General features: G+C 47.3%; 1 protein-coding gene across 1 annotated transcript; it reads left to right on the top strand.

Moving 5' to 3' along the window:
* The first annotated feature begins 7,188 nt into the window (after nt 1-7,188).
* On the top strand, nt 7,189-21,657 carry SVOPL (SVOP like). The gene is made up of 11 exons (XM_086468057.1): nt 7,189-7,260; nt 7,366-7,490; nt 8,974-9,037; nt 10,516-10,641; nt 12,040-12,168; nt 13,803-13,876; nt 15,462-15,664; nt 16,846-16,957; nt 18,041-18,122; nt 20,856-20,945; nt 21,335-21,657. Exons 1-11 carry the CDS (start codon nt 7,189-7,191, stop codon nt 21,494-21,496), a joined length of 1,239 nt encoding a protein of 412 aa, XP_086324183.1. The 3' UTR covers nt 21,497-21,657.
* The last annotated feature ends 3,759 nt before the right edge of the window (nt 21,658-25,416 follow it).

The raw sequence follows: 25,416 nt of genomic DNA, 5'->3' as shown, positions 1-25,416 counted from the left end.
ATGAACAGGCCCCTTTTTTTCATGGCGACGGCACCTGAGTTGGCTTCACTTGGCTTGAGGGGGGATTGTTGGCTGCAGCACCCAGGTGCTGCTCATGGCTTTGCAGGGTTAGCAAAGGTCCCTTCTATGGGTGCTGATGCTGAGGGACCTGCCCTAAAAACCTGTCAGCTAAAAATCTTGCTGGTGTAGTAATAGGAGTATCTCCCCAGTGCCCTCCCTCAATCACCTTGGGGTGGTCCCTGTGGTGGGGAGCACCTGTGGAGGACCTGTATGTGCCACAGGACCAGCATAAGTCAGCACTGGGGCACCCCACCTGTGCCACTTACTTCTGAGGCGTGGAAGTGGGTGGAGAGGGACCTGCCTGTGGCTGTGGAGGAGGAAACCTGACTCCTGGGAGCTCAATCCCAAACCCACAGCACTGCCAGCACTGTAAAAAGAAAACAGCAGAAGAGAAAGAAACAGCAAGAAAAGAGGAAAGGTCTGCAGCTCCGTGCCTGAGATATTGCAGAGGTAAGGAAACTTCACTCAAAAAAAAAAAAAAAAAGAAAGAAAAGAAAAGAAAAAAATATCTAATCTCTAATCAAATCTTGACTTAATAGTGGGAGTATCTGATCATTCCTATATCACGTTCAGAAGCTCTCTGACTTTACTGACAAAATTCCCAGCTGGTCTCACGCACAGCATTGTGCATTGTGTGCCCTTCGTGGCCTCGCAGCCCTCCAGTGTGGGATCACAGCATCCTTCTACAGGGTCCCAGCAGCAGTTTCACTGCACTCTTAGTTGCTCCCTTTGGATGGAGGATCGCTATTTTCCCTGCCACCAGGAGCTTTGTCACTGCTGTTCTTTTGGCTCGTGTAATTGGCATTCAGTATTTTCACAACTAGCAGGAAACTTGTGACTCCCCAAAGAGGCGTGATAGGCACTAGCTACTCCATCAAGGCAAACAGGGCTGCAAAGGTTTGGGATGAGCAAATTGTGGGTTCAGTAGGAACCATTAGGAGGTTTACTGAAGTGTTGCATCTAAATCTCTGCCTTTTGGACGTAAATGCTAGAGCAGACTGTACAGTGCCGGGTACTTACCTGAACAGTGACTTCTTGTCTTTTTATGGATGACTGAATTTTGCTCCAGCTGCCCCAATACCTGGACAAAGGGGGATGCAGGTGCCTGCACAGTTTTCTGGTGTTATTTGAGATGCCAGAGGAGGTATCCTACCTGCTCACCTGCTGCTATTTGAGAGCATTGTGGGTCTCCCATAGGTGCTATCCACCATCCTGACACCTCTGGGGGTGTCTTGGCTGCTGTGGGCTGCCAGAGGTGGCACTGCACCCTTCTGTTTGAGCACCTGAGCCTCATAGGGGATTCTACACAGCAACACCAGGGATCGGGCTTTTCTTCCATTTTCTGGAAGAGCTGCAGCACTTCCCAGAATGGTGGCATGAGGCCTAGAAGTGCATGCCAGTGAAATGCTCCAGCACCTCGCAGCAAAAATGAAGAGTATCCCAGCGTCAGGATGGGTGGGCAAGGGCCCAGGTCTTGATCCTTGTCCTGGGCATGCCCCAGCCTGGCCTCCCAGCACCCTGGGCTGTGCCTGCCACAGGCTTCGGAAGAGGGAGGCTGTTTAACCAGACACAGGCATGATGTGGCGGCTTAGGCTAGAATGTGTTTGCAGGTCCCTATTCATAAAAGAACAAAAAAAGAGAAAAACAGGTCCACAGATTTTGTTATTGCAAAGCCCTTCTTGATTCAGCCACACAGGAAAGATTTAGCTCTTCTTGCGGGCTTTTCCAGGCACCTTGTTTGATTGCTGTTGAGTTGGTTCCACTTGGAAATGGTCCGTAGCTGGTAGCCAATGTGGTCAGCTGGTGGCACCATGTGCTGCTGGCAGCTATTGCTGCTTCCGAGGATAATGATGGGAGAGAGTTATAAGCAAGATCCTACACATCCTCTTGTATGCTGGACTGTAATGATCTGTAACAGCAAGGTCAGTGTATGTGACTGTCTTGGTTTGAAAGACAGGTGTCTGCTGAGGAAGGCAGGAGCCTCCCTTGAAATGGAAAATGCAACTCCCTTCCCTCCAAATTATTATAATTTTGAAATTAAGCGGCCTTCAGGCAAAGATATGGGGAATAGGAATAACAGTTCTTTACTAATATATGTATATATATATATATATATATAACACAAGGCAGGAAAAAAAACCAACCCATTGGTTTACACTGACAGAGTCAGAAAATACAACCTGACACCCTGTTAGGGTGGCAGTAGCAGTCCGATAAGATGGTGGCTGCAGTCCTCCTGAAGTGATGGATGTAGTTCTGTTGAAGCAGCGATCTTGTAAAAGGGTCTGGTCTTCCTCTGAAGGTCCAGTGGTAGGTAGGTAGCTCTTGTCCTCTGGAACTCCAGTGGGGGGAAAAACTCCTCTGGGAATCCAGTGGAAGAAGGCTGCTAGGGTGTTCGAAATCTCCGTTTTTATTTGGCATGGACTACTTGGCTCCTTCCCCCCAGGTGGAGCATCTCACAATGGGATGGCGAGTCATGAGGCAATTCATTTCATTGATGGGCCATTAACAGGAGATAGCCCAGGAGCGAGTTATCGATGGGTCAGGCGATAAGGCATTGTTGTGCCCATTGACAGGAGATAGTCCAGAGGGGGGAGGCAGGGAGCACCGCCCCACCTGGTCTCAACAGCTCCTGAAGATGGTAATAGAATACTTTTTTGGGCACATCTTACACTGTAACCTAGGACAGTGACCCACCTGACTAATCTGCCATTAGCCATTAATGACCTCCTTATAACTGTACCTCAGTGTAATGCTTTTAAGATGTCCAGCCTGGGAGTACTGTAACTCTGTGCTTTCCATGTTTGTGCTGCCCTCTATCTCAGCTAGGGTTTTGTATCTTTCGTTGCATGCTCTCGGGCATTAATTCCCCCAAGCTGTCACCCTGCAGCAGCCTCCCCAGTCACTCCTGAGTGGCCATGAATGTTGTCCGGTACCCCTGGAGGGAGGTCATCATAGGAGAGGCTGTCATCAAATTGAAGATGTGTTGAGCCACCCCCACCACTGAGCATACACTCAGCAAGAAATCTTGTGGGTTAAACCAAGCGGTGTGCTTAATCCCTGCCCTGGGATTAAGACTAGTTTTTCTGACCAGGAAAAGTGGCTGTCATCAGGCCAAGGGATCTAGCATTGGAAACCAGAAACACGGTGGGAAGAAGCCAGCTCTCCCCTGTTGCAGTGCAGAACATATGGCTGTGTTTCTTGCTGACCTGAGAAGATGGGGATTAGCGCAGTGCCGGGGGTGAGACAGAGGATCAGGTTTGCAGCGGAAAGCACTATGCTGGCAAGGTGCAGGCTGGGTGAGGCGGAGTTCAGTGCTTGCCTCTCACTAGCCATGCCATCCCAGTGCAGCCAGGGTTAGGGGAGCAGGCTGGGCCACCATGCTCCTCAGTGTGGCTGTTCCCACCCACTGGCTCTGCCTCAGCGGGTGCTTCCATAAAACTGAGCAATTACAGAAAGCAGCACTTCTGCCACTCACTCAACCCCAGCTCCGAGGGGGTAGCAATTTCTGCCTCCAAGAGGGGCAACCTGCTACCAGTTGTGTCATGCCTTAGCCCTTGGAGATGCATCATCATTTGACTGTCTCTGGATTTCGCTCATCTCCAGGCTGGGGAAGTCGTCACACAGTCTCTTGTGTTAGCAGGTCTCCAGTCTTTCCTAAGGCAGACCCTAGACTTTCCATAAAAACAGCCAGTGCAAGGTGTTGCCTTATCTCTGTCAGTTCAATTAACTTGTGAAGTTTCTATGTGGTTTTTTTTGGAAAAAACACTGTGGGAAGGAACATCTCCCAGTGGCTGCCTGAAACAAACCCATGTTTGAGTACATCTGAATGTTTCCACTCTAGCATAGGATGCTGTCGCGGTCAAGACAGCAAATCTTTCTGAAAGCCTGTAGTACAAAAACCTTTATTGCTCTCTTTCTCTGTTCATTTACACTCTCATTTCCTTAGCTTTCCTAGATGTGTCTCTAATTGGTTCAAAGTTGTTATGCAATCTTGATCATTTGTTATTTGCACAGTTCATTATAACTCAGCTTTTCTGACAAAAGTACATGTATGCCTTGTCTTACGGGTCGACACTTTCTCAGAACTTGCTTATCTTGCAGCTGCAGCTCTTCTTGCTCCTGTTTGTTCTCTCATGGGTAGACTGGAATCCTCTCAAGGTCAAAGTCGTCCTGTCCAGGGGCCTCAGTCCAGCTGAGATCCCCCTCAGGATGCTGCTTTGCTGGTTTATTGCTTTGTGACTGTCCAGAGGTTTCACAGTTAAATCCCAGCCTTGCCTGACAGTGACGGTGGACCATACCAGGAGCTGAGATGGCCATTGCACTGAAAGAGGCAGAAAATGCTATTGGCTTGGAGGAAGTCCACACAGAGAGACAAGAACCTCCAAAAGGTGGGTTTGTATTGGCAGGACTAAAAATTTGGGTCTTTATTTAGCTGGGGTAGAGAGAGGGTCCCCAGTCCTGGCACTCCAGATGCCTAAAACCTCTGTACATGGAGCCACAGGCATCAGCTTCATACTGCTCTTCTCCCATCACAGCTATCAGACTGGTGGCTGCTACCTAAGGCAGTGGGAAGAGCTGGCTGGGCTGGCTTGGTTTTTCTCAGGCCTCTGTTTCGTGTAAATATTTTGTTATAGTTGTTATTCAAGGATTCTTTCATTTTGGATAACTTATTTTTGAAAATAAAATTGTAGTCTATTTCAAAAGCATTTTAAAGTGAAAGAAAATGTAGAACAGTATCTGCAAAAAAATTTTTTTTTTTCTCCTGAAATTCTGCAGTAAGTTCCGTTCCATTTCAGAGGTAATGTTGATGGGTTGGGAGATAAATGGCCTGACAGAAAAATTTATACAGCTATGACTTTACTTAAACAAGAGCTTAAAAGTATACATATATTGAAAGCTTTCTGCCAGGTCTGTTTATAAAGCCATCCCAGCTCTGACCTTGGGATGCTTTGTTTGCTCCTGAAATGGGGCAAACGTCAGAAATAAAGGCTTAAGACATGAAACTGAACCTCGAGTCCCCGGTTGCACTCATCTCACAGGGCCTGGACCTGAGTCAGCCCACAGCTGACACCACCTGCTCTGGGAGCAGGCCTGTACCCCAGGGGTGCAGAGGGACTGAGCCTCACCGCAGTTTGGGCAGGGGAAGAGAGTAGGCCACTGCCCAGACGCAGTCCCGACAGTACTGAACTCAGTACAAGGCTGTCCTTCCCCCATGCCCAGCCTGCCTTCTTCCCCACCAGCTGCTGTTTCAACAACCCCCTGACGTGCCTGGCCACCAGTGTGCCCAGTGGCTGGTCAGTGGACACACAGCTGGTAGATGTTTCCAGCCTTTTTCCTGGTACGGTCCCACAGTAGCATATAAAACACTGACATTTCGTAAAGAGGAGGCACAATTTGACTGCTGACATGTTTTTTTTGTCTCTGTCTTTCTTTCCCTTTGGTGTTCAGGGCAGAAGACATTTACAGTGGAAGAAGCCGTGGAAACCATTGGGTTTGGGAGGTTCCACATTGTGCTTTTCCTGATCATGGGCAGCACTGGGGTAGGTGTCTGCAGCCATCTGTACTGGCCTGAAAAATGCTCTTCTCGTTTTCCTTGTTACTGTGCAATAACAACCATAAGCACTATGGGCACATATTGCAGCCCGTTTTTTTCACACATACCTTCTGAAGAACAATTTCTGCTGTTGTCATCTTCAGCCAAAATCAATATTGGCCCCAATTAATATCAGAGCTATTTCAGGGCAAAGCTGAGCAGGTTGTCCCAGAGCACCCTGGCCTGGCCCCTGCCCTGGAGCACCATCCAACTGGGCAGCACTGGTGAGGCACGTCTTCAATAGTGTCTGAGGGATAAGTTCAGCCTCCCCACAGCATTTTTCATGCCATCCCCAGGGCACCCAAACGCTGTGTAATCCGGCATGGGAGAGCTAGCCTCCTCTCACCCTTGGCTACTGAATAATTTCTTAACTGGCAGGTTCTTGTGTTCATGGTGTATCTGGTTTGGTAAGTGGGGCAAAAGCATGAGGCCAGGCTGGGGTAAGGATGGGATGGGGACATATCCATGAGGATCACTGCAGCTGAGGTGTAAAAGCCTCTAGCTGTGTGTAAACATAGGCTTAACTGAAGCCAGCTGCTGGGGCAAACAGCCAAGGCAGCAATGAGTTTTTTAATCAAAAACAGTCTTAAGAGGTCATCTTTGTGTTAGATGCCCAGATTCACACCATAGGGCCTAACCAAGCAGCTTGTTTTTTCAGAGATAGTGGAAGACCTTCCACTAGCACAGCTGGATAAGTCTCCTCTGCAAAGGATGAGTCTTTCCAGCCTTCCTAGATACACCGTGTGCCTAGATACCTGCTTTCTAGGTGCAACTTTCTCCCCTCTGCCCCTGTTTCCAAGTGCTCACGTCTTCCAGATCAGGCACAGGACTCAGACCACTATAGAGGCACCATGGCTTCATAGGGCTGTTTTGACATAGTGGGACTGCCATGGCTGCAGGCTTGGTAGGACTGAGGGACTTTCCCCTGTGGGCTCCTTGTGGCTTCCCTTCTTGCTAATGTGCACACTCGTTCCTGAAGGTGGCTGAAGCCATGGAGATCATGCTAATAGCTGTTGTGTCCCCTTTCATCCGATGTGAGTGGCAGCTTCAAGACTGGCAGGTGGCTTTAGTGACAACGGTGAGTGACTTGTGTTCCCTCCACGCAGGTCATCCACCATGTGGTCATTGTGAGGGGCACTGCCATGGGCTTTGTAAGGTACATTTCCCAGTGGACCAAATAAATTCCTAGGGCCTCCTCTCAGGGACAAGAACAGTACCACAACTGTAGAAAACCAGAAAGCGAGCTGATGTGAACACACATAGATGTCCCAGAGCTGTAATGCCCAAACAAGCCCTCACTTCCATATTCTTATTTTGAAGTCCTCGCCATCCAAACCCCAGCTTTGAGGGCTGAAGCAGTGAGTGCCTATATAGAGGCAGTTAACCCCTGAAAGCCACCTTGTTCATGGTTCTGAGCACTGCAGTTCATCCTGCTGCTTGGAAAGCATTCAACTCACCCACAATTCAAAGAGCAGAGCTGCCCGCTGCTGCTGGGAGTGAGCCCTCCACAGCTCTGTGTCAATTCCCCTTAGATGGTGTTTTTTGGCTACATGGTCTTCAGCATCATGCTTGGGCTCCTGGCCGACAGGTATGGCCGCTGGAAGGTGAGTGAGCACCGGGGACTGCATGTCCATTTCCCGAACCCCACAGGAGCCATGCACCTAGCTGAGACCATGGTTTGATGACCCTATTTTTTTCCCCTTTTGCAGATTCTGCTGCTCTCATTCCTCTGGGCAGCCTATTTCTCCCTGCTGACCTCGTTTGCCCCATCCTACATCTGGTTTGTGTTCCTGCGGGCCATGGTAGGCGGCGGCGTGTCAGGCCATGCACAAGGGTAAGGCCATGCTTCACGCCTCGTGGCATAGGCGGTGGCAAGCCAGCCATCACAGGGGGGTTAGCAGAGGCACCCATGGACTCAAGGGGGATGAGTTCCTGGCTTTACCGCAGGAAAGTTCCTTCAGCTCATTTGGGCTGACCCTGGCAGAGCACTTAGCTTCCTTCATGTTGATCCTGATAAGCCGTGGCTGCGCTGTGACCTGGTGGAGACAGCAGGGAAGGGGCCTCCATGGGGGCTGGAAGTGGAAAGGGAAGCAAATTCCCGCATCGCTTTAAAAAAAAATACCATTCTGTAATCTTGCTGAATCCCAGTTGATCAACCTAAATTGCAGTTCCCAAGGACTCCCGAGCCCTAGAATAGACGGGGCAGCTGGTTTATGTTAAGCCAGTGACAGAGGGATTATTAAGCACATATATTATAAAAACAATTAGACAGGTAACAGATGAGCAAAGGCTGCTTCCTCATAAAAAAGTCACAACAATTCTGCTTAAGTAGCAAATTCTTCTTGAACTGATGTAAAACCTTCCCACTTAAATGAAAATTTCTGCCCTGTTGGGGTGGAAAGGGCAACGTGGAGGGGGAGAGGAGAAATTCACAATATTAACAACCGCTTTACTAGGAGCCTGGCAAAATAAATTATTTCTTTTGACTCTCTCAGGGAAACAAAAGCAACATTTCAGCATCTTCCATGGTTTCCTAAAGCCTTGCTGCTGCCCATGCAGGGAAGCCCAAAACTGGTCATGTTGACCCAAGATCAGGAGGGAAATAAGTGCCATTGGGCAGAGAAGGCACCCTGTGCCTGGGTCATGCACCCGCAGAGCTCCCGACACTGCCTCCCTTTCAGGAGGGCCCCCATTCCCTGGACATGAAGGCTGCTAATGAGCCAAATGAGGACCAAGAGAAATTGCACATCTTATAAGACATTTCAATAGCCAAGGTAGAAAGACTCAACATGGGTTTCTCCCGCTTCTGTCTCTTTCCAGCCAAGGAAGCACAATTCACACCTGTGAGGCTGAGAGATGCCAGTGCCAGGCCCTCCCCCAAGGGCTATCCAACCATTTGATAAAAAAGTAGAACAGATTTTTTTCTTTATTTATTTTTAAAAAATTATTCACTAAAAATTGTTCATTTCTATAAACATACTCTATGCCCATGCTGACACCTCAACCACTCCACAGGATCTTCCCATAGGTTTCCTGATGTACAGAGTGCAGTGTTTACCTGCCTGTATCCTACAGCTGTGGTCTGGAGAGGATCCATGCTGTGTGCCTCCCTTGCATGTAATTTGGTGCCTGCCAGAGTGGAAAGCGTATTGAGCAGGGATCCCCCGTTTCTTGGTGCTCAGTGGTAGAAAAGGGATGGTACTCTGTCCATGGGCAGCAATGTCCATCACTGCCTGAGCTGAGCTGAACTGCTACTTGATTGGTACAGAAATTCCCATTGTTGCTGTATTTCTGCACTTTTTTCACTTTTTCTCTAGGCTTATCATAAAAACGGAATTTTTGCCCACCAAATACCGAGGATACATGTTGCCCTTATCTCAGGTAACAGTGAGCATGTTACTGTTTCTTCTCACCCTGAGTTCTGGAACGTTTGTTCCACTGCTGTTTGGAAGCCGGGTTTCCAGCACATGAGCCTTTCTCCCAGACTATTCACACTCGTCTGGGCCAGAGGAAGACCCTGCTGCCTCCTGAGCCCTGCAGTGTGGCGCCAGCATTATTAAAGCTGTACACTGGCAGCTGCTTGCAGAAGAGAGGCAATTTCCTCTCAAATAATTGGTCGCTCCAAACGTGCACTGGGACTTTGAGTGACGGCTGACACCCAGCCTCTCTGTTGCCCTATCAGTAACCGTGCTGCCTGCTCTAATGGGGCCAGTGCCGGTGGGCTTTCTGCAAGCCTTGGGGCTAGCAGCACCATTGGCCCCCTCCAGGCCTGGGCTCATCCCTCCTCTCTTTGGGCTTGTTTCATAACAATTTATGAATAAGGTGATTCCCAGGTAAGGTCCTAATCTGCGCCTCTCCCTGTCCCTGTTCAGAGACAGCACGGGGCTTTGCGCAGGATAGGGCTAGCATAAATAGTCCCAAATTCAGCCTGAGAAGTGCTGGGAGGGTTGTGCCCGCTCACTGGGCAAAGGCAACAGCAAGCATGACTCGAGTTGTTGCTTACTCCAGATTTCTGTAACGGGCACTTGCTGCATGTGCAAATGATCTGCTGAGGCCTCATTGAGCACATGAATTCATCTGACTGTTGAACCAAAAGTGTTTGTGTACGGTCTTGGTGGCAGGGATAACTTGCTTTTCATTACTGCCTGTTTGATCCCAGGGCTTTATTACCAAAGTGTGGTCAGAAACACAAAGGTTTATAAAAAAGAACAGTCTTGTATTTCGCCCCAGAAATTTGTTATTTCTGCCCAAAGATTACTCATGAACTTGCTGTAGCTTTTATGTATTTGTGTTTTGCATTGGCTGAGCTCCCTTGAGTGGTCCCCTGGAAAGGGACGTGTCTCCTAATGGCAACAAGTGAACTTTGGGGAGGAATGTGCTTGCAGATCGGGGGACCAGATTCTCTGTTGGTATAGCTTAGCATTGAGTGTACTGGAGACCCACCAGCATCCAGCAGTGGAAATCTGGACCATTTTTGCCTTTGGTGCTTGTAAATCTGCTGCTTCCCTGCAGAGATTTAGACAAGAGGAAAATTCATGGACGTGAGCATTAGCAGAGAAGCAACTGGAAGGAAAAAAGAAGTGGCTTTAAGCACAATGGTAGCCACAGCAAGTTATCTGTTTTCATCTGGAGCTGATTAAGATTATCTTCAGCCGTCCCTTTCCAAATCCTTGTCTTTCTTTCCCTCTTTCCATCAACCCAAGCTCAGCTTCTCAGACAGCTGTGGGATGGCTTGGTTTTAACTGCAGCACTCCCCAGCACAGATCGCCACCTATCCATGGAACTGAACCAGAAAGGAAGAAAATAAACAAATTGTTGGCATGTGTTCGTGTTTTAACCCTTTACTTCCCCTTGGAAAGGTGTTTTGGTTGGCAGGATCCTTGTTAATCATTGGCTTGGCATCGGTGGTGAACCCAACGATCGGCTGGCGGTGGCTGATCAGAATCGCCTCCATCCCTGGCATCCTTCTCATCCTGGTGTTCAAGGTAGGAAGAGCTCTTCTCCTAACACCCCACTGTACCACCACCGACCTGGTGTCTCCCCAGGCACCAAGCAGCATCGCCTTCCACCCCCTGCAAGCCTGGGGCTGTCCTTGTGTCCTTCTTTGACCACTGCAGCCCTCTTACCCGGGGTGCTTGGGAAGGTCCTGATGGCCTGAGAGTGCTGCAGACTGGCTGCCGGGGAGATGTCACCCTGCAGGAGATGGCTTGTCTTTGCTTTGCTGCCCTTCTGTAGCCTCCAGCACCTCAGACTTCAGTGTCCAGGCTGCCAGCAGTACCCAGGGGCCATGGTGATGGGCCAGGCATCGAGAGGAAGACAGGGTAGGAAGGGTATGCAAAAAATCACAAGTAATATCTTCAGTCCAGTGCTGGCCACAGCTCCCCCTCTTTAGTCTTTACATTTGCTAGGGCTGAGGAAAGAAGCCTCAGTAGAACGGTCACAGAGCAAATGGGTCAGGGTCAACCATGGCTTCCCCAGGTTTACTTATGCTTTAGAGATACCAGCCTCAGACATGAGGATTGTCTTATTTGTGGGGAGTGATGTAGAAAATCCCTACTTACAGTGCTCGTGGGCACTGCAGTGCTAAGCTGTGGCTGGTGCAAGATGTGCAGATGTGAAAGCCCTTCCTGGAGCTGAATTAATGCACATGTCCATTAGGGGTGCTACTTGGGCAGTCAAATGCAAGGTTGCTGTGAACAGCCACTTGTATAACTTTGATGTTTTGTTGCCCTGATTATTTTTGCCAGAAAAAAATGGGTAGCAAAAGCTTTTAGTCCAGAAGAAAAAAAGACACAGTGAGCATACATACCTTTAAAAAAGGAGTCTTTAATCCATATTTCAGTGATACAGATGTAACTGTTTATCATTTAATAGAACCATCATCTAGTAAAAAGGTACTTTATTTTGGAAAGAGCACCAGGAGTGGGTGAATGTTGCAAATGCTAGTGATGAGTGAGCTTGCCCCTAAATTTCATCCATGTCTTCCTTTTTTTTAATGGCTTTGTTGAGTCTTCCAAGATTTTTGCTTAGTAAGTAATGCATGCCTCATCCTGTTTTAGAATTTCAATTGATTAAGTATTGGTTTTGTTAAACCTGTGTCTTTGGCTTCCATACCTCATGAGTGCTTGCCACAGATGGCTCAGCAGCAGAGCCCTGGGAGCTGGACGAAGAAATGGGTCTGTTGGGAAGGGTGAGCCCCCCAACGTTGGGTATGGGGAGCTGGGACACGCAGGGGTACGGAGGAGAGCAGGCAAAAGGCTGCTCCAGCTCAGGCAGTGGCTTCTGCTAACCTGGCTGAGCTCCTAGGCACGATGGGAAGCTCTGAGTAGGGCTGTGTGGACAGAGAGGTGCAGAAAGGCTTTCTGACACCGCTCTGCTTTCAGTTCATCCCAGAGTCCGCACGGTACAACGTCTCCACGGGAAACGTGGCGGCTGCCTTGGCCACGCTGCAGAGGATAGCCAAGATGAATGGGGTGACAATGCCCGAGGGGGTGCTGAGGGAGCCTGCCAAGGTAAGCTGAGCCCAGGGTGCTCCCCGGCCCCTCCATCCCGGGCAGGGCTGCCAGCATCTGGGGTTCAGGTAGGGAGCAGGATGGCCAAGCACGCCTCGCTCTGCCTCTCTCCCCCTCCTTGCCTGGTTTCTTTCCAAACAACTATTGAATATGATGATGAAGATGTCATTTTTCTTTTGGAGAGACAGTAATCTTGGCCCTCAAAATGGAATTGAGTTTTCTCATTCTTTGTGTTTGCTCAGAAAAATTTCGTGCTGAGAAAAGATTTGCTTCTTTTACCACAAAAAGGGCTCCCAGCAAAATGTGTTCTTCCTTATGGCCCATCCATCCCCCAGGGGTGTCCCCTGTGCCATGAGACCTGCCCCTTGGTGTCCCTCTTAAGGCTGTGGCCAGTCAGGCTGCAAGGGTCCCTGCCATGAGGTCAACCCACTGCTCCCAGAGGCTTCTCCCAGCCCCCTGGCCAGACTTTGCTGAGTCCCAGCACCCCAGGTCCCTGAGGAGCCATGGACTAGCAGAAGAGGGTTAAAGCAAGAATGGCCATTTCACAGCTGCCACTATTTCCACCTGTAAGCAGCTGAGCAGCTCAGGAGTTGATCACTACTGGACCAAAATGCCCAAAAACATGTGTGGGTGTTGCAGGCAGAGTAGGAGGGGAGCTGGGGGCCAGGGCCTCCCCAGGCTGCTCCCTCTTACCCCTGGTCTGGGCTCTGCTGACTGCAGGGTGGGAGGACTAATTCAGGTGGCTCCTTTGACCCTCAAGAGAGGAAGATTGGACAAAACTATTGTCCAGGGCCTCAAAATTATTATCCAGCTCTTTTAAGTCTCTTTCCTGGACCTCTTTGTTGCTTATTCAACCCCACAGGCACCAAGCATTGTCCTTAGCAATTCATGCAAGATGGTGCTATTCTATTGGAATTAATTAAGATTAAAGCTTCCCTGTAGTTTAATTGAATTTATGTAATGGACCCACATTGGCTGTGGGAAGGGTTTTTGTTAGTTGTGCACCCTCTCAGGCTTAACCAATGATGAGGAAAATAAAAATAAAGGCAACCCAAACCGTCCCTGTGAACTCATCTCCCCTTGGTGGTGGGATGCTAGGGCAGCTGCCAGCTTTTGGGGAGCAGCAGAGTGGGCAGGGCCCCCCCGTACCTGCTTGTCTCTCTGCTCACTGGCATTTCAGGCCTCCCAGCAAGACGTACATAGCCACAAACTCGCTCCACAGGCAGAGTGGATACTGGGCCCCTCTCCCCAGCATGTGGGGCAATGTGAGCTGCCAGCAGCCCCAGCAGTGCTGGAACCCCAGCAGCAACCAGATCCCTCTCTGGCACCATGATGGTCATGCTGGGGCCAGATCGCTGGGAGCTGGGATGTCCTGTGAGGGCTGGCAGTGCTCAGGGTGTTCTCTTCTTCTCCCACCCCCATCCTTTGCAGTGGATCCTCCTGTGGGCATCCTTGGGGAGGGGAGGCTTTTCTCTCTGGAGAGCTGATATGTTGCACCATCTGTCAGTCTGTCTGTGCCATCGACAGCCTGTGGTGAGGGCAGGGGGGGCCTGGGGTGCCAGCTGCTGCTGCAGAACACTCGCCCCAGTATAAAAGATGCCCTTTAAAAAACTATCTCTATCAATGATTTGCAGGAAAGGAGAGGAAGCTTCAAGGACCTCATCCACCCCAAATACCTCAGAACCACTTTGCAGATATGGATCATATGGTGAAAAAAAAATTTTTTTTTTTTTTTTTTTCTCTTGCTTATCAGCTTATTCTCTCAGCTGAACATGTGCAGGGAGCAGAACTCTCCCATTGGCTTTACCATTACAAGGCACCACTTCTGCCTCAGGAGGCAGCTGCAGATCCTTAGCAGCTGGAGGGGGAGTATGTGGGCATGGGTCACCGTAGACTTGTCCAAGACCATGCCTCAGACACTCCATGTCAGTTAATGCTAACACAGGCATAAAAAGGCTGGACATCCAGGATGGTGCAGGGTGCCACGAGTCCTTCCTCAGGACAAGGAGGCTTGGCAGAGGTGGGGTGGGAGCCAGTGGAGAGCCGCAGGAGAGAGAGTCCACGCCTGACTGCAGCATGCACCAGCAATGTGACTGTGGCTCCATTTCCCTTCTTGATGTAAACTTGTTCTTCCCAAGAGGAGGAGAAACCTTTGCAGGCCAGCCAATGTATCAGTGAAATAGGGCTCCAACAGAAACTCATTAACTGTTACTAGTGCCATCGGCCAGGGAAAATTAAGATTGAAGAGAGGCAGGTTTCATATGCAATGTTCCTGTTAGCTGTATGCAAGGGTAATATATGTTTCATTGACTTTGCTGTCTGGAATGGAAATGTATAAATAATGGGTCCATGGGAACTCATTGACCCAAAATGCTATTAAAAGTCAGGCCTTGGATTTTTTTTTTTTTTCCCCCCCCTCTCAACTTGTATGAGTGTTACGAAATATCTTTCTATTTAGTTTTTAATCCTCCTTTCTCTCCTAGTCCACCCAGGAGTTGCTGGCATGTTCTTGGGTTTGCATCCCCTCCCCGTCCCCCCTCCCCCCCCCCTGCATCCTGAGCATCCCCCTGATTCCCCAGGCAGCTCATTTCCTAGCCCAGATTCTGCTGCTCATTTCTGAAACTGCTGGGGGCAGGGGTAAAAAAAAAGTGAAAATTACTTCTCAGCCTGCTTATGATTAAGCGTATGCTGAATTACTTGATAATGACACAGCCAGGCTGCCATCACCAATGCTGTGTTCTTGACAGTCAGCCAAAGTGCAATGTGAGCCTCTCCAGCCAGTTAATAAAAAGTCCTTTTGCAAATCCCTGAGCAGAAAGGATAAGGAATAAAAAAATCCTGGACAGTTGCTTCATGTGAGCTGCAAGCATATAGGGCCTGATGTTGAGGCTCCCTGGTCCCCTGGGAAGAGGTGGTTTGGAAATGTCTCCACTTACAGTTCTGTGTCAGGAAAGGGGCTGAAGGGGAACGCTCTCCCCAGTGTGACCGCAGCCGGCCACCTGCTGCAGAGCAAGAAACAGCACTAAGGGGGCAAGCAAAAAGACAAGCTATGAGCTGGGGTGGGGTCCCCTGAGGAAGAGAGGTGCACGGACAGAGGTGGTACTGGTGTGCTGTGGGTGGGGTGACCTGGTGGGTGCCCGGGTCACTGATAGGCTCAGGCTAAAGGGGTCCATCATGCAGAGCTGGTGCATGCAGCTGGGGTCCCAGGGCACCCGAAACCTGCTGCGTTTCAGTTTCCTCACCTTCCCTGTTGTTGCTGTCGCTCATTGCAGTGTTTCTCCCCCTCCCCGCAGGCTTGGCATAGCTTTTGCTTATTACGGCGTCATCTTGGCCAGCGCAGAGTTACTGGAGCGGGACCTTGTCTGTGGCTCCACTGCACGACCAGTGCAGGACCCTGGCGATGACTTCGAGGAGAGCCACAGCCCCTGCCACTGCCGCTTCTTTGGGCCCGCTGCCTACCAGACCATGATCATCAGCACAGTTGGAGAGATCGCACGTAACCTCTTCTCCCCTCCCTGCCCTGCCATTCCCTTTTTACTGGCAGCCAATTCTTAATGCAAAGCTTTTAGCTTTGCATGCGTTTAGTGATGTGCCAGAGGTCAAAATGTCCTTAGCATTGCTGGCAAGTGCCAAGCACAGGCTCTTCAAATGAAGGTCTGGGACACAGGCCATGAGCTGATGGCAAGGCGCAAGGGAGGACATTGCTCCCCAGGTGAATAATTCAGCTTCTGATGACAGCACGGGCCCTTCCAACAGCAGAGCCAAAGATGTCCTTTGCAGTTAGCACATACCGACAGCCTTGGTTAAACTCCAGGTGAAATTGCTCCTCACTTACCAGAACTGAGCCTGGCTTCCCAAATTCCCAGACTTGTAGTTTTTGGAAAGTCATAAATAAGCAAAGATTGCAAATAGTCAGGTTGCTGTAATTAAATGCAACACTCAAATGCTCTACTTTCCAAGAGATGGTGGCCTCAGGAGTGGGTCCTGTGCTGAGCACTACAGTAAAGGAGAGACAACTAAGTGCCCAGGGAACACACAGCAAACCAAAATGCTTCCTGGTGCAGCCCGCCTGGGAGCGCTGGGGGGGTGGCAGGACTGCCCAAAGGCACCCTTGAAAGAACTTGGCACTGTATGTAGATCTAGTCTTGCAACACTTCTGGGAGGTGAATGTTTTCCCTGGTTCATATGTTTCAGCAACTGAGCTACAAATTGACCAGGTGTTGGATCCTGCAGGTGCAGCCAGGCTGGGACCAGTTCAGCGATGCGCTCAGGTGCCTGCTTGGCTCCCGGCAGGACTCAACGGGGCATGCTCTGGGCCCCAGTGTTTGTCTGGGCTGCGGCCAGAGGGAGCAAAACCACCCAGGCCTGCACTGCGCACCCAGCGGGTGCCTTCCTTGCATGGGTCAGGACAGGCATCGGTGTCCTGCCTTAGTCCAGCAAGGCAATTTCAGAGGACAGGCTCCATCCTTTGAGAGGAAGGACAAACAAAAAAGGGGCAAATTACAGGGTTTGGGTACAGGAAGAGAATTATAGTGACTGCACATTTTATAGAGCATTTGGTAGGCACTGGGGATGCAGAGAGGGATTTTTGAGGCACACTGCATAAGGGCTATCAAGACGGACAATCACTGCAGTTAGGTCATCTAACGTTTTTACAGTTTTCCTTTTTATTTCCAGTAAATCCTTTGAACATTCTCAGCATCAATGTCCTTGGAAGACGACTGAGCCTGTGTATCACCATGGGATGTACGGCCCTGTTCTTTCTTCTCCTCAATATCTGCACCTCGAGGTAGTCTGGGTCTTGTTGGGGAGGCTGTGCAATGCTGTGGGCAGAGGGCAGTAGCTATGGTATTCTCAGGACACTAATTGGTCAGGCCAGTAATTCTTGTACATCTGAAAAAACCCTCTGACTGGTTCCCTCCTTTACCTGGGAAAGCTGTGGCAGGAGTTGCTGTAGTGCAGAGGGGCTCACTTGTATTATTGAGCCCACGTGGCTTCCCCTGAGCATACAACAAGCTGCTTTCTAGCGGTCTAGAAAATTAAAAATTATGTGAACAACATCCACCAGAAAGAAGTAATATTTCTCATTTGTTTTTTCCCCCTTTCTTTCATTTTTTGGCAATGCTACATATGTCTCCTCTAACTTGTAGAGCAAGTGGAGCTCAAAGCATCAAGGGAAAGGCTGTCACAAGTGCTGGGATTATCAGGTTGATTTGTGAGGATGCATAAGAAAGACCCCTCTCAAGCTGGCAGAGATTAACAGTTACTGAAAATTAGGATGGCTTCAAGCTGAAGTCTCTGCTAAACTGGCTGGTAGCCTGACGGCTGCTCGCCAGCAGTGTACACCCCTGCTGCCTGCCCTGTGGGCCACTGGCCCTGGAAGCTGGCTGAAATACTTGGGAGCCAGAGGCTGCAAATAGTCATTAAGCTAAATAAGCCCCTGTCAGGAAGCTTACAGTCATTCAGTAAGGCATTGGCCTCTGTACTACTATTATTATTTTCAGTTTTCCCTGAAACTGAGCCCGGCCATCATATTTGCTTGCAAAAGTTTTATACAGGAACCGAAGGCAAGAGCTAGGCTGGAAGTCAGACTTGACTGTAGTGCTGAGCCTCTACAGTCGTGTTCAGATCATTCCTTCCAGCCTCTAACGCTGGCCTAAAGGAAACCTAACATGCAATTTCCCATTGTCAACTATGCCTTATCAAAGAAAGATTATACTTGTCAGCAACCATCTTTTCCTTATGCTTTTCCTCATGCTTTTCCTCATATTAAGATGGTAAAAGCCTGAGCACAATGAATATATTAGATTGCATCTCTGCTGATCACAATTTAGTGATACTAACTCTTTACTCCACATGCCTTTCTCTCTAGCACAGGCACGACTGGGTTTCTCTTCATGCTGCGTGCCTTGGTTTCAGCAAACTTCAACACCATCTACATTTACACAGCAGAGGTAGGTCCTTCTGAAAGTATGTTAAGCTGGTCTGGGGCATGAAAGCCCAGTTGCCTGTAGACAGCAATGCTGCCATATTTATTGACTCATTAAGAGTCACCTTGAACTGTCTTCCTTGCCACACTGTTTTCATATGTGAGATCAGAGAAGAGATCATATAACTATTTGGTGATGACAAGAGTAGGTGGAAGAAGAATGCCCTACTGAGCCACCTGTTGGTCAGCTACTACAAAACATTATTTTTGAGACTGTACCACTATGTTCCAAAACCTTTCTCCTTCCTAACCCCTACAAAGTTAGAAAACAGGCTACCACTGAAAGAAACTTTTCCAGCGCTTAAGGGACTGATGTACTAGTATGAGGTTATCTACATGTTTTTTTTCACTTAATGGAAAGTACTGTGTTCTGTCTGCAAATAGTTTTAACCCTTCAGAGAGCTTGTCCTTCATACAACTCTGAAGCCACGAGTTCTGTGAGTTAAGTACACATTCTTGGGGTTTTTTTTTGTTGTTCTAAACAATTGTGTGGAGTTTATTTTTATTGCCTTGCAGACAGTAAAGTGATAAAAAGTAAACAGAAGTAGCTCCCTATGTTGGCCTGATACTTCTTTTAATAGTACACTCTATTATTTTAAGCATGCACTAGGCTTGAATAAATACCAATGTTTTAATAGTCCCGAATTGGATGCTGTTGATGTAAAGAACATTGCTGCAACAGCCATATCATAAACCAATACTATTCAATTTAATCAATGATCAAAATCAAACTTGGAAATCCCCTTTCCAGCCAAATGCCTGGACTCCTCTTGAATTACTTTACCTCCATTGGCTCGGCCCAGTAAAGTATTTCCACAAATGCTTACATGAGTATACTTGCTAAAATCTATTGATACTAACAGGACTTAACTAAAGTTAAGCAAAACACGTGCTTAAGTGCTTTATTGGCACAGGTGTTTGGGAGAAGTGAAAACGAAAATAAACAAAGCACTAACATTCTTCTAACAGTCAACATGGATTCACCAAGGGGAAATCATGCTTAGCCAATCTGATAGCCTTCTGTGATGGCATGACTGGCTGCGTAGATGAGGAGAAAGCAGTGGGTGTTGTCTGCCTCAACTTCAGCAAGGCTTTTGACACTGGCTCCCATAACATCCTCATAGGGAAACAGGAATTGTGGGTTAGAGGAGTAGACAGTGAGGTGGATTGAGAACCGTCTGAATGGCAGGGCTCAGAGGGTTGTGATCAGCGGCACAGAGTAGAGCTGGAGGCCTGTAACTAGCGGTGTTCCCTGGGGGTCAGTACTGGGTCCAGTCTTGTTCAACATATTCATCAATGACCCAGATGAAGGGACAGAGTGCACCCTCAGCAAGTTTGCTGATGATACAAAACTGGGAGGAGTGACTGATACACCAGAAGGCTGTGCTGCCATTCAGAGAGACTTGGACAGGTTGGAGAGCTGGGCAGAGAGGAACCTCATGAAGTTCAACAAGGGCAAGTGTAGGGTGCTGCACTTGGGGAGGAATAACCCGACACACCAGTACAGGCTGGGGGCTGACCTGCTGGAGAGCAGCTCTGTGAAGAAGACCTGGGAGTTGTGGTAGACAACAAGTTGACCATGAGCCAGCAATGTGCCTTTATGGTCAAGAAGGCCAATGGTGTCCTGGGGTGCATTAAGAAGAGTGTGGCCAGCAGGTCGAGGGAGGTTCTCCTCCCCCTCTACTCTGCCCTGGTGAGGCCACATCTGGAGTGCTGTGTCCACTTCTGGGCCCCCCCCAGTTCAAGAAGGACGGAACTTACTGGAGAGAGTCCAGCAGAGGGCCACAAAGATAATTAGGGGACTGAAGCATCTCTCTTATGAGGAAAGGCTGAGAGACCTGGGTCTGTTCAGCCTGGAGAAGACTGAGGGGTGACCTTATCAATGCTTACAAATATCTAAAGGTTGGGTGTCAAGAGGGTGGGGCCAGGCTCTTCTCAGTGGTGCCCAGTAACAGGAGAAGGGGCAACAGGCACAAACTGGAGCACAGGAAGTTCCACCTGAACATGAGGAAAATCTACTTTACCCTGAGGGTGGCAGAGCACTGGAACAGGCTGCCCAGAGAGGTTGTGGAGTCTCCTTCTCTGGAGATATTCAAAACCCGCCTGAATGCAGTCCTGGGCACTCTGCTCTAAGTGAACCTAGATGGACTGATCTCCAGTGGTCCCTTCCAACCCCTGCCACTCTAGGATTCTGGGATTCTAAGCCTGAAGGTTTCTTACTGGTATGTTTTTCTTTTCCCTCCTTCTAAATAAAAGTGCTGTTGATACAAATAAATAGGCAGTCTTGAAGGCCGCAGACAATATCCTTTCTTCCTGCATTCTGGATACAAGCCTTGGCAATACAAGTTGAATTCTTTATTTAGCACCCAGCCTATCCTCTGTGACTTTGATGTGAGCTGCCCAGTGCAGCTAGGAGAAAGGTGGTGGTAGTCACGGTAATCAAACAGAAGAGCAACCACAGCCAGCTTTGACTGACTTGCCCTAAAACTTTACTTGGAGCAAAAAATGGTAGATTTGTAATGGTACAAATAAGACCTAAAGGAGACTTTATTTCTTTTCATATCTTATCCCACCAGCTGCCCTTGATAATGTAATGGGTCTCTCTAAAAATTAAATTTAAAAAAAAAAAAAAAAGGAAAAATGACACGTACCACAGAATGTTGTTGCACTAATCTGATTTCTTGCTGGCCTGTTTTAGGTTTATCCCACCACAATGCGAGCCCTGGGGATGGGAACAAGTGGGTCATTGTGCCGTGTTGGAGCTATGGTGGCCCCATTTATATCACAAGTAAGAGCAGACTTGATAATGCTGGTAAATATTGTGCCAATTATTGCTGTAAAATATACAGAGAGATGCTCCTGAAGTTCACAAAAAAAAAAAAAACCAACCAAACAAAAATATATTCAGTTCCACTCCAACTCATTAGTTCTTTATCTGATGTTTATACAGAGTACTTATGTGGTCTTTGCCAGATGCAGGTCTGCAAAAATCTCTTCCTAGAGCTCAGCTTGCTAGTATTTGTTACTTTATGAAAGCTCTTAGATTCACCTGACATAGTTTTTCTGTTGTGAAGTCTTTTAGGCATTTGTGTCCCTTTGTCCACTCTTTAATTACCAACTAACTGCCAGCCCCTCCATACCACTGAGCTGATGCTTAAAGTGTTTGTTTACCTGCAGGTTCTGATGAGCGCTTCTTTCGTTGGGGCCCTGTGTCTTTTCTCATCTGTGTGTGTCGTGTGTGCCATCTCTGCGTTCACGCTGCCCATCGAGACCAAGGGCAGGGCTCTGCAGGTTTGTATTACTGCTCCAGGAGCTCCTGTCTATCTAAATGCTATTTAGAAACTAGTAGATGATGATTCATCCAGAATCCAAACCAAACTCTCCTGAGGGTTCATAAGCCAAAATAAGGCCTGACAGGCAAGCATAGGAACGTGCTGTTGAGCAGCTTAAAGCGCTGTCCCCCCAGCTGCCTAAAGCTCATTTCTCATGAAAGAACAAACCAGGAGGCCTGCCCTAACCCCAGCTCCCTCATGTCAGCATGCTTGCTTCAGGGAGTGCAAGCCCCTCTTTGCTAGTATCTCCAGTCCTGACTTGAAGTTGCTGCTTCACAGGCATGCATTCTGGTCTGCCTGTGCTGCAGGGAGAGAGGACAGCAGATACATGTAACGCCTCAAACTACAAAAGCCGTTTGTTCATCAAATTCAAGTCAAAAGCCTCAACTGCATCAGTCCGTTAGCTAAGCCCTTGTGGCTAGTGTTTCCTAAAAGGCAATCAGCCAAAACACTAAGCACAAAGATTAAGGGGGAAAGCCTAAATTCAGACAGCCTCCCATGCACAAGTCGCACTAGTTTAATTACAGGAGGTGGCAATCAGTTCTGTGATTCTAGCTGATTCAGCTATACCAGCATGGAATTTTTCACGTCACGCATGCAGCATGCCCACATCACACTGCCCCTTATTCTGCACTCCAACCTGGGTAAATCAGAAGACCACGAGCTAAATAATCCACATTCTTCAGCAGCCTAGAGCAAGACAGATGTTTGATCAAACTGTCCTGCGTAGGCTTCAGAACCAGACTTTAAAACAACTCATATACAAACACACACATACTACACATATCCATCCATACACACATACTCAACGCACTTGACCTTCATTGGGTCACATCTTCTAAGGTCTCCACAAGGTGCACGGGACAGTTAAACTCGGGGTTTTCAGAAAAGCAACATATTAATCATTGCCTGCTTTTTTAAATGCTTGTCTTTTAGAAATGCTTGCCTTCTGTACCATTTAAAATACCTACATGATATTCTATAAAAGACTGGAGGAAAACCCAAAAGTTTAAGTAGGAAGTGGACAAAGTAACTCATTCTTTCCTTGTGGGTGAAATTCAGCCCCATGCACAGAGGCCAGAGAGCCACTTAGGCCTTCAAATAGTTGGATTCACAATAATTACTAAGCAAAACACTTCATTAAAACTGCTTTAGACCTAAAAGGAAAGCTTTGATTCAGCTACAGTTGGATTAACTTTGGCTAACAGTGGTCAAGGAGTGTAATGATTCCTTAATGGGATCCCTCCTTTTCATGGGGACTTAACTCAATAGCATTATTATCCTCCTTGTTATAAGTAAGAATTATAAGCTCCAGCTGCTGGTCTTTACGTGCACAAGTCAAAAGGACAAAAAAATAAAAAACCTGCAGAACTAGTTGTGTACTCAGAGAAGCCACCATTAGATCTTAAATTCAACTTGCTAACTCTTATCTCATGGTCATTTCAGTGATTACATTTGCGTATGTAGTCATTCAAGGATTGCTAAATCAGAGAAGCCACCATCATATCTTAAATTCAAATTGCTAACTCTTATCTCATGGTCATTTCAGAGATTACGTTTGTGTACGTAGTCATTCAGGGATTGCTGAATCATGACTGTTGAACATATCGTCCGAGGGCTTCACACAGTAGTCATCCAATCCATATAAGAATTTAAATACATGATGTAAAAGGTCTTTTAACATGGCAATATTTAGTCCTAAGGCTCCAGGGAATAGATGTGTTCCTTAAAACTAGGTCTCAATGAACCAACTACATAAAAAATATGTAAGTAACTTTTCGTGAAATCCAGGCAATGATATTTAAAAAGCATATCTACTCTTGTTTCAATTCATTAGGACAGCATCAGCCCAGTTTCAAAGCAGTCATAGGGATTGCCTATCAGAGGCAAGACCTTTTGGACACACCCAAATGCATATTATTTTCGCCTGTATCCATTTCTGTTGGTCTTCATGTGCATTTTATTAATTTTATGTAATATTTTTTTCTTTCCCCTTTTTAGCAAGTAAAATGAAAGCGAGTGTTTGATGTTGGATTGGGTAGGAAAGAAAAATAAACCTTTGGAATCTGTCATTTCCTGTGAGCTGCATTTGATGTTGATTGCTTCTCCATACCATTTCCATTATAAAAAATTGCAACTGAACAGTGTAAGAGCTATGATTTGTATAGACACATGGCAAATTCCTCAAGGACATTCCCTTTCTTATGATTCAATAAAAAGATGCTTTCTACCTGTCCTATGAAGTGAAATGGTGACTCTTTACTACTAGTGCTATTAGCAGTGACATTCCACACACCAAAAAAAGAAAAAAAAGAAAAAAAGAAAAAAAAAAAAGAAAAAAGAAAAAAAAAAGAAGAAAGGGGAAAACAGCCACCATTCAGTGGATCGAGGCAAAGGGGACAAGGGAGGGGAATATACAAAGTAGATACAGTCTTTGCCATAGCAGCTTGAAAGAATACAGTACTTTAAAAACAAAATAGCATTCCTCATCTATTTGTGCATCTCGTCTGCATTAGAGCAGGTAAACAACATCTCAAACCTCAATGCAGTGGCAATTTCTGAAGATTCTTGGGGTGATATTCAAGACCACAAAATGAAAGTTAAGTCAGATTTTTCCAGTGGGTTACTTAAACAGAGGTATTTTCAAGCAGTTTCAAACAGCAGACAGGTAAGTAACTGGACTGCAGGAGTACATCTACACTCCTCTCCCCAGTATTTTCCACTGGAAGAAAAACCTGAATGTGAAGCTGTACAGGTGTCTAACTTCACCTCTAAACGCACTAAGCCTCCTAATAAATCTGTGCTTGCAACTTACGGTCTAGAGAATCACACAGCACCTTCCTCTGGAAGCACTGTTAAACTTGGTGATGGGGTATCTAGGACTTCTAGGCATTGCTAGATCTTCAAGACTTCAAATGTTGCAATGGCAGTACCTTGTATTCCTTAAGTCTGTGGTGCTGTAGTGTGCACTGATCACACCTGTTTTGTTAGAACAGTCTCCCTCACTGTCCTGTTCTGCTCCTTCACCTCTCTGCCTTTTTTTCTGGTACTCTGGGTAAAGCTCCTGCTACAAGCAACTGCCTTCAGGTAATAAAAACTTTCCACAAAAAAAAACCCAAAACCCAACAAACAAACAACAAAAAAAATAAAAGGAAGGAAAAAGGGAAAATAAATGGTTACTTTGGGCAGCTTAAAAACCAATCACATCATCATGGCATTTCAAAAGCTATGTCAAAGGCCTGCTGCAAACACAACTGAGTATTCTTTTGAAGTGTCCGTTACATTTAAGTGTGCAGTGCCACCCTATGACAAAGGCAGGTGGGTAGTGTCACATCTGGTGAGAAGCAAAAAAGGGCCTTTTTCTGTGCATGTACACAGGAGGGAGGCACAAGCAGCACTTGCACCTAGTCTCTTCAACGATCTATCCACAGCACCAGGTCAGTGCTACACAGCAAATCAAAAGCAGGCTTGTGTACACTCATACGTCTTCGCAGTTCCATCTGCAAAACTCTGGCACAATCAGAGCTCAATTAATCCAAAAGACTGCCTGCTCTCCCAAAAACTCAGTTTTCATTTAAGATGACATAAACGAAGAGTATAAACCAATAGCTGGAGCAACCATAGACAAGTACTTCTGTAACTCTGCAATCTCTTGAGGGCAGAAACAACAATATGGTTGTCAATGCTTCTGGAAAGCAGACAGAACAAAAAAAAAGTAATTTGTCCTCACCTTCTGGTGATTTTAACAGGGACAGATGAAAGGTTGAAAAGCAGTATCTTTTTTCTCCACCTCTTCAAACTTCTGTACTTCCAAGTGAATAACAATGCTGGTTGCATTCTGACAACATCATATTTAGAAATTTGGAAAATCGACAAGAGCTTGTGGACAAGAGAAAGGATGCTCTGTAAACACACACAAAGACTGAC

The sequence above is a fragment of the Leptosomus discolor genome, chromosome 1 (genome assembly GCF_034619465.1).
Source record: "Leptosomus discolor isolate bLepDis1 chromosome 1, bLepDis1.hap2, whole genome shotgun sequence".
Lineage (NCBI taxonomy): Eukaryota > Metazoa > Chordata > Aves > Leptosomiformes > Leptosomidae > Leptosomus > Leptosomus discolor.
Note: the sequence above shows the minus strand (reverse complement) of the source record. Positions and strands in the feature narration are given on the sequence as shown.

Excerpts from the sequence above, each read along its gene's own strand:
- SVOPL (XM_086468057.1), top strand. The coding sequence starts at position 7,189 with ATGGTGTTTTTTGGCTACATGGTCTTCAGCATCATGCTTGGGCTCCTG. Across the intron at positions 7,261-7,365 it reads ACAGGTATGGCCGCTGGAAG|ATTCTGCTGCTCTCATTCCT; the intron begins GTGAGTGAGCAC and ends CCCCTTTTGCAG. Across the intron at positions 9,038-10,515 it reads ACATGTTGCCCTTATCTCAG|GTGTTTTGGTTGGCAGGATC; the intron begins GTAACAGTGAGC and ends CCCCTTGGAAAG.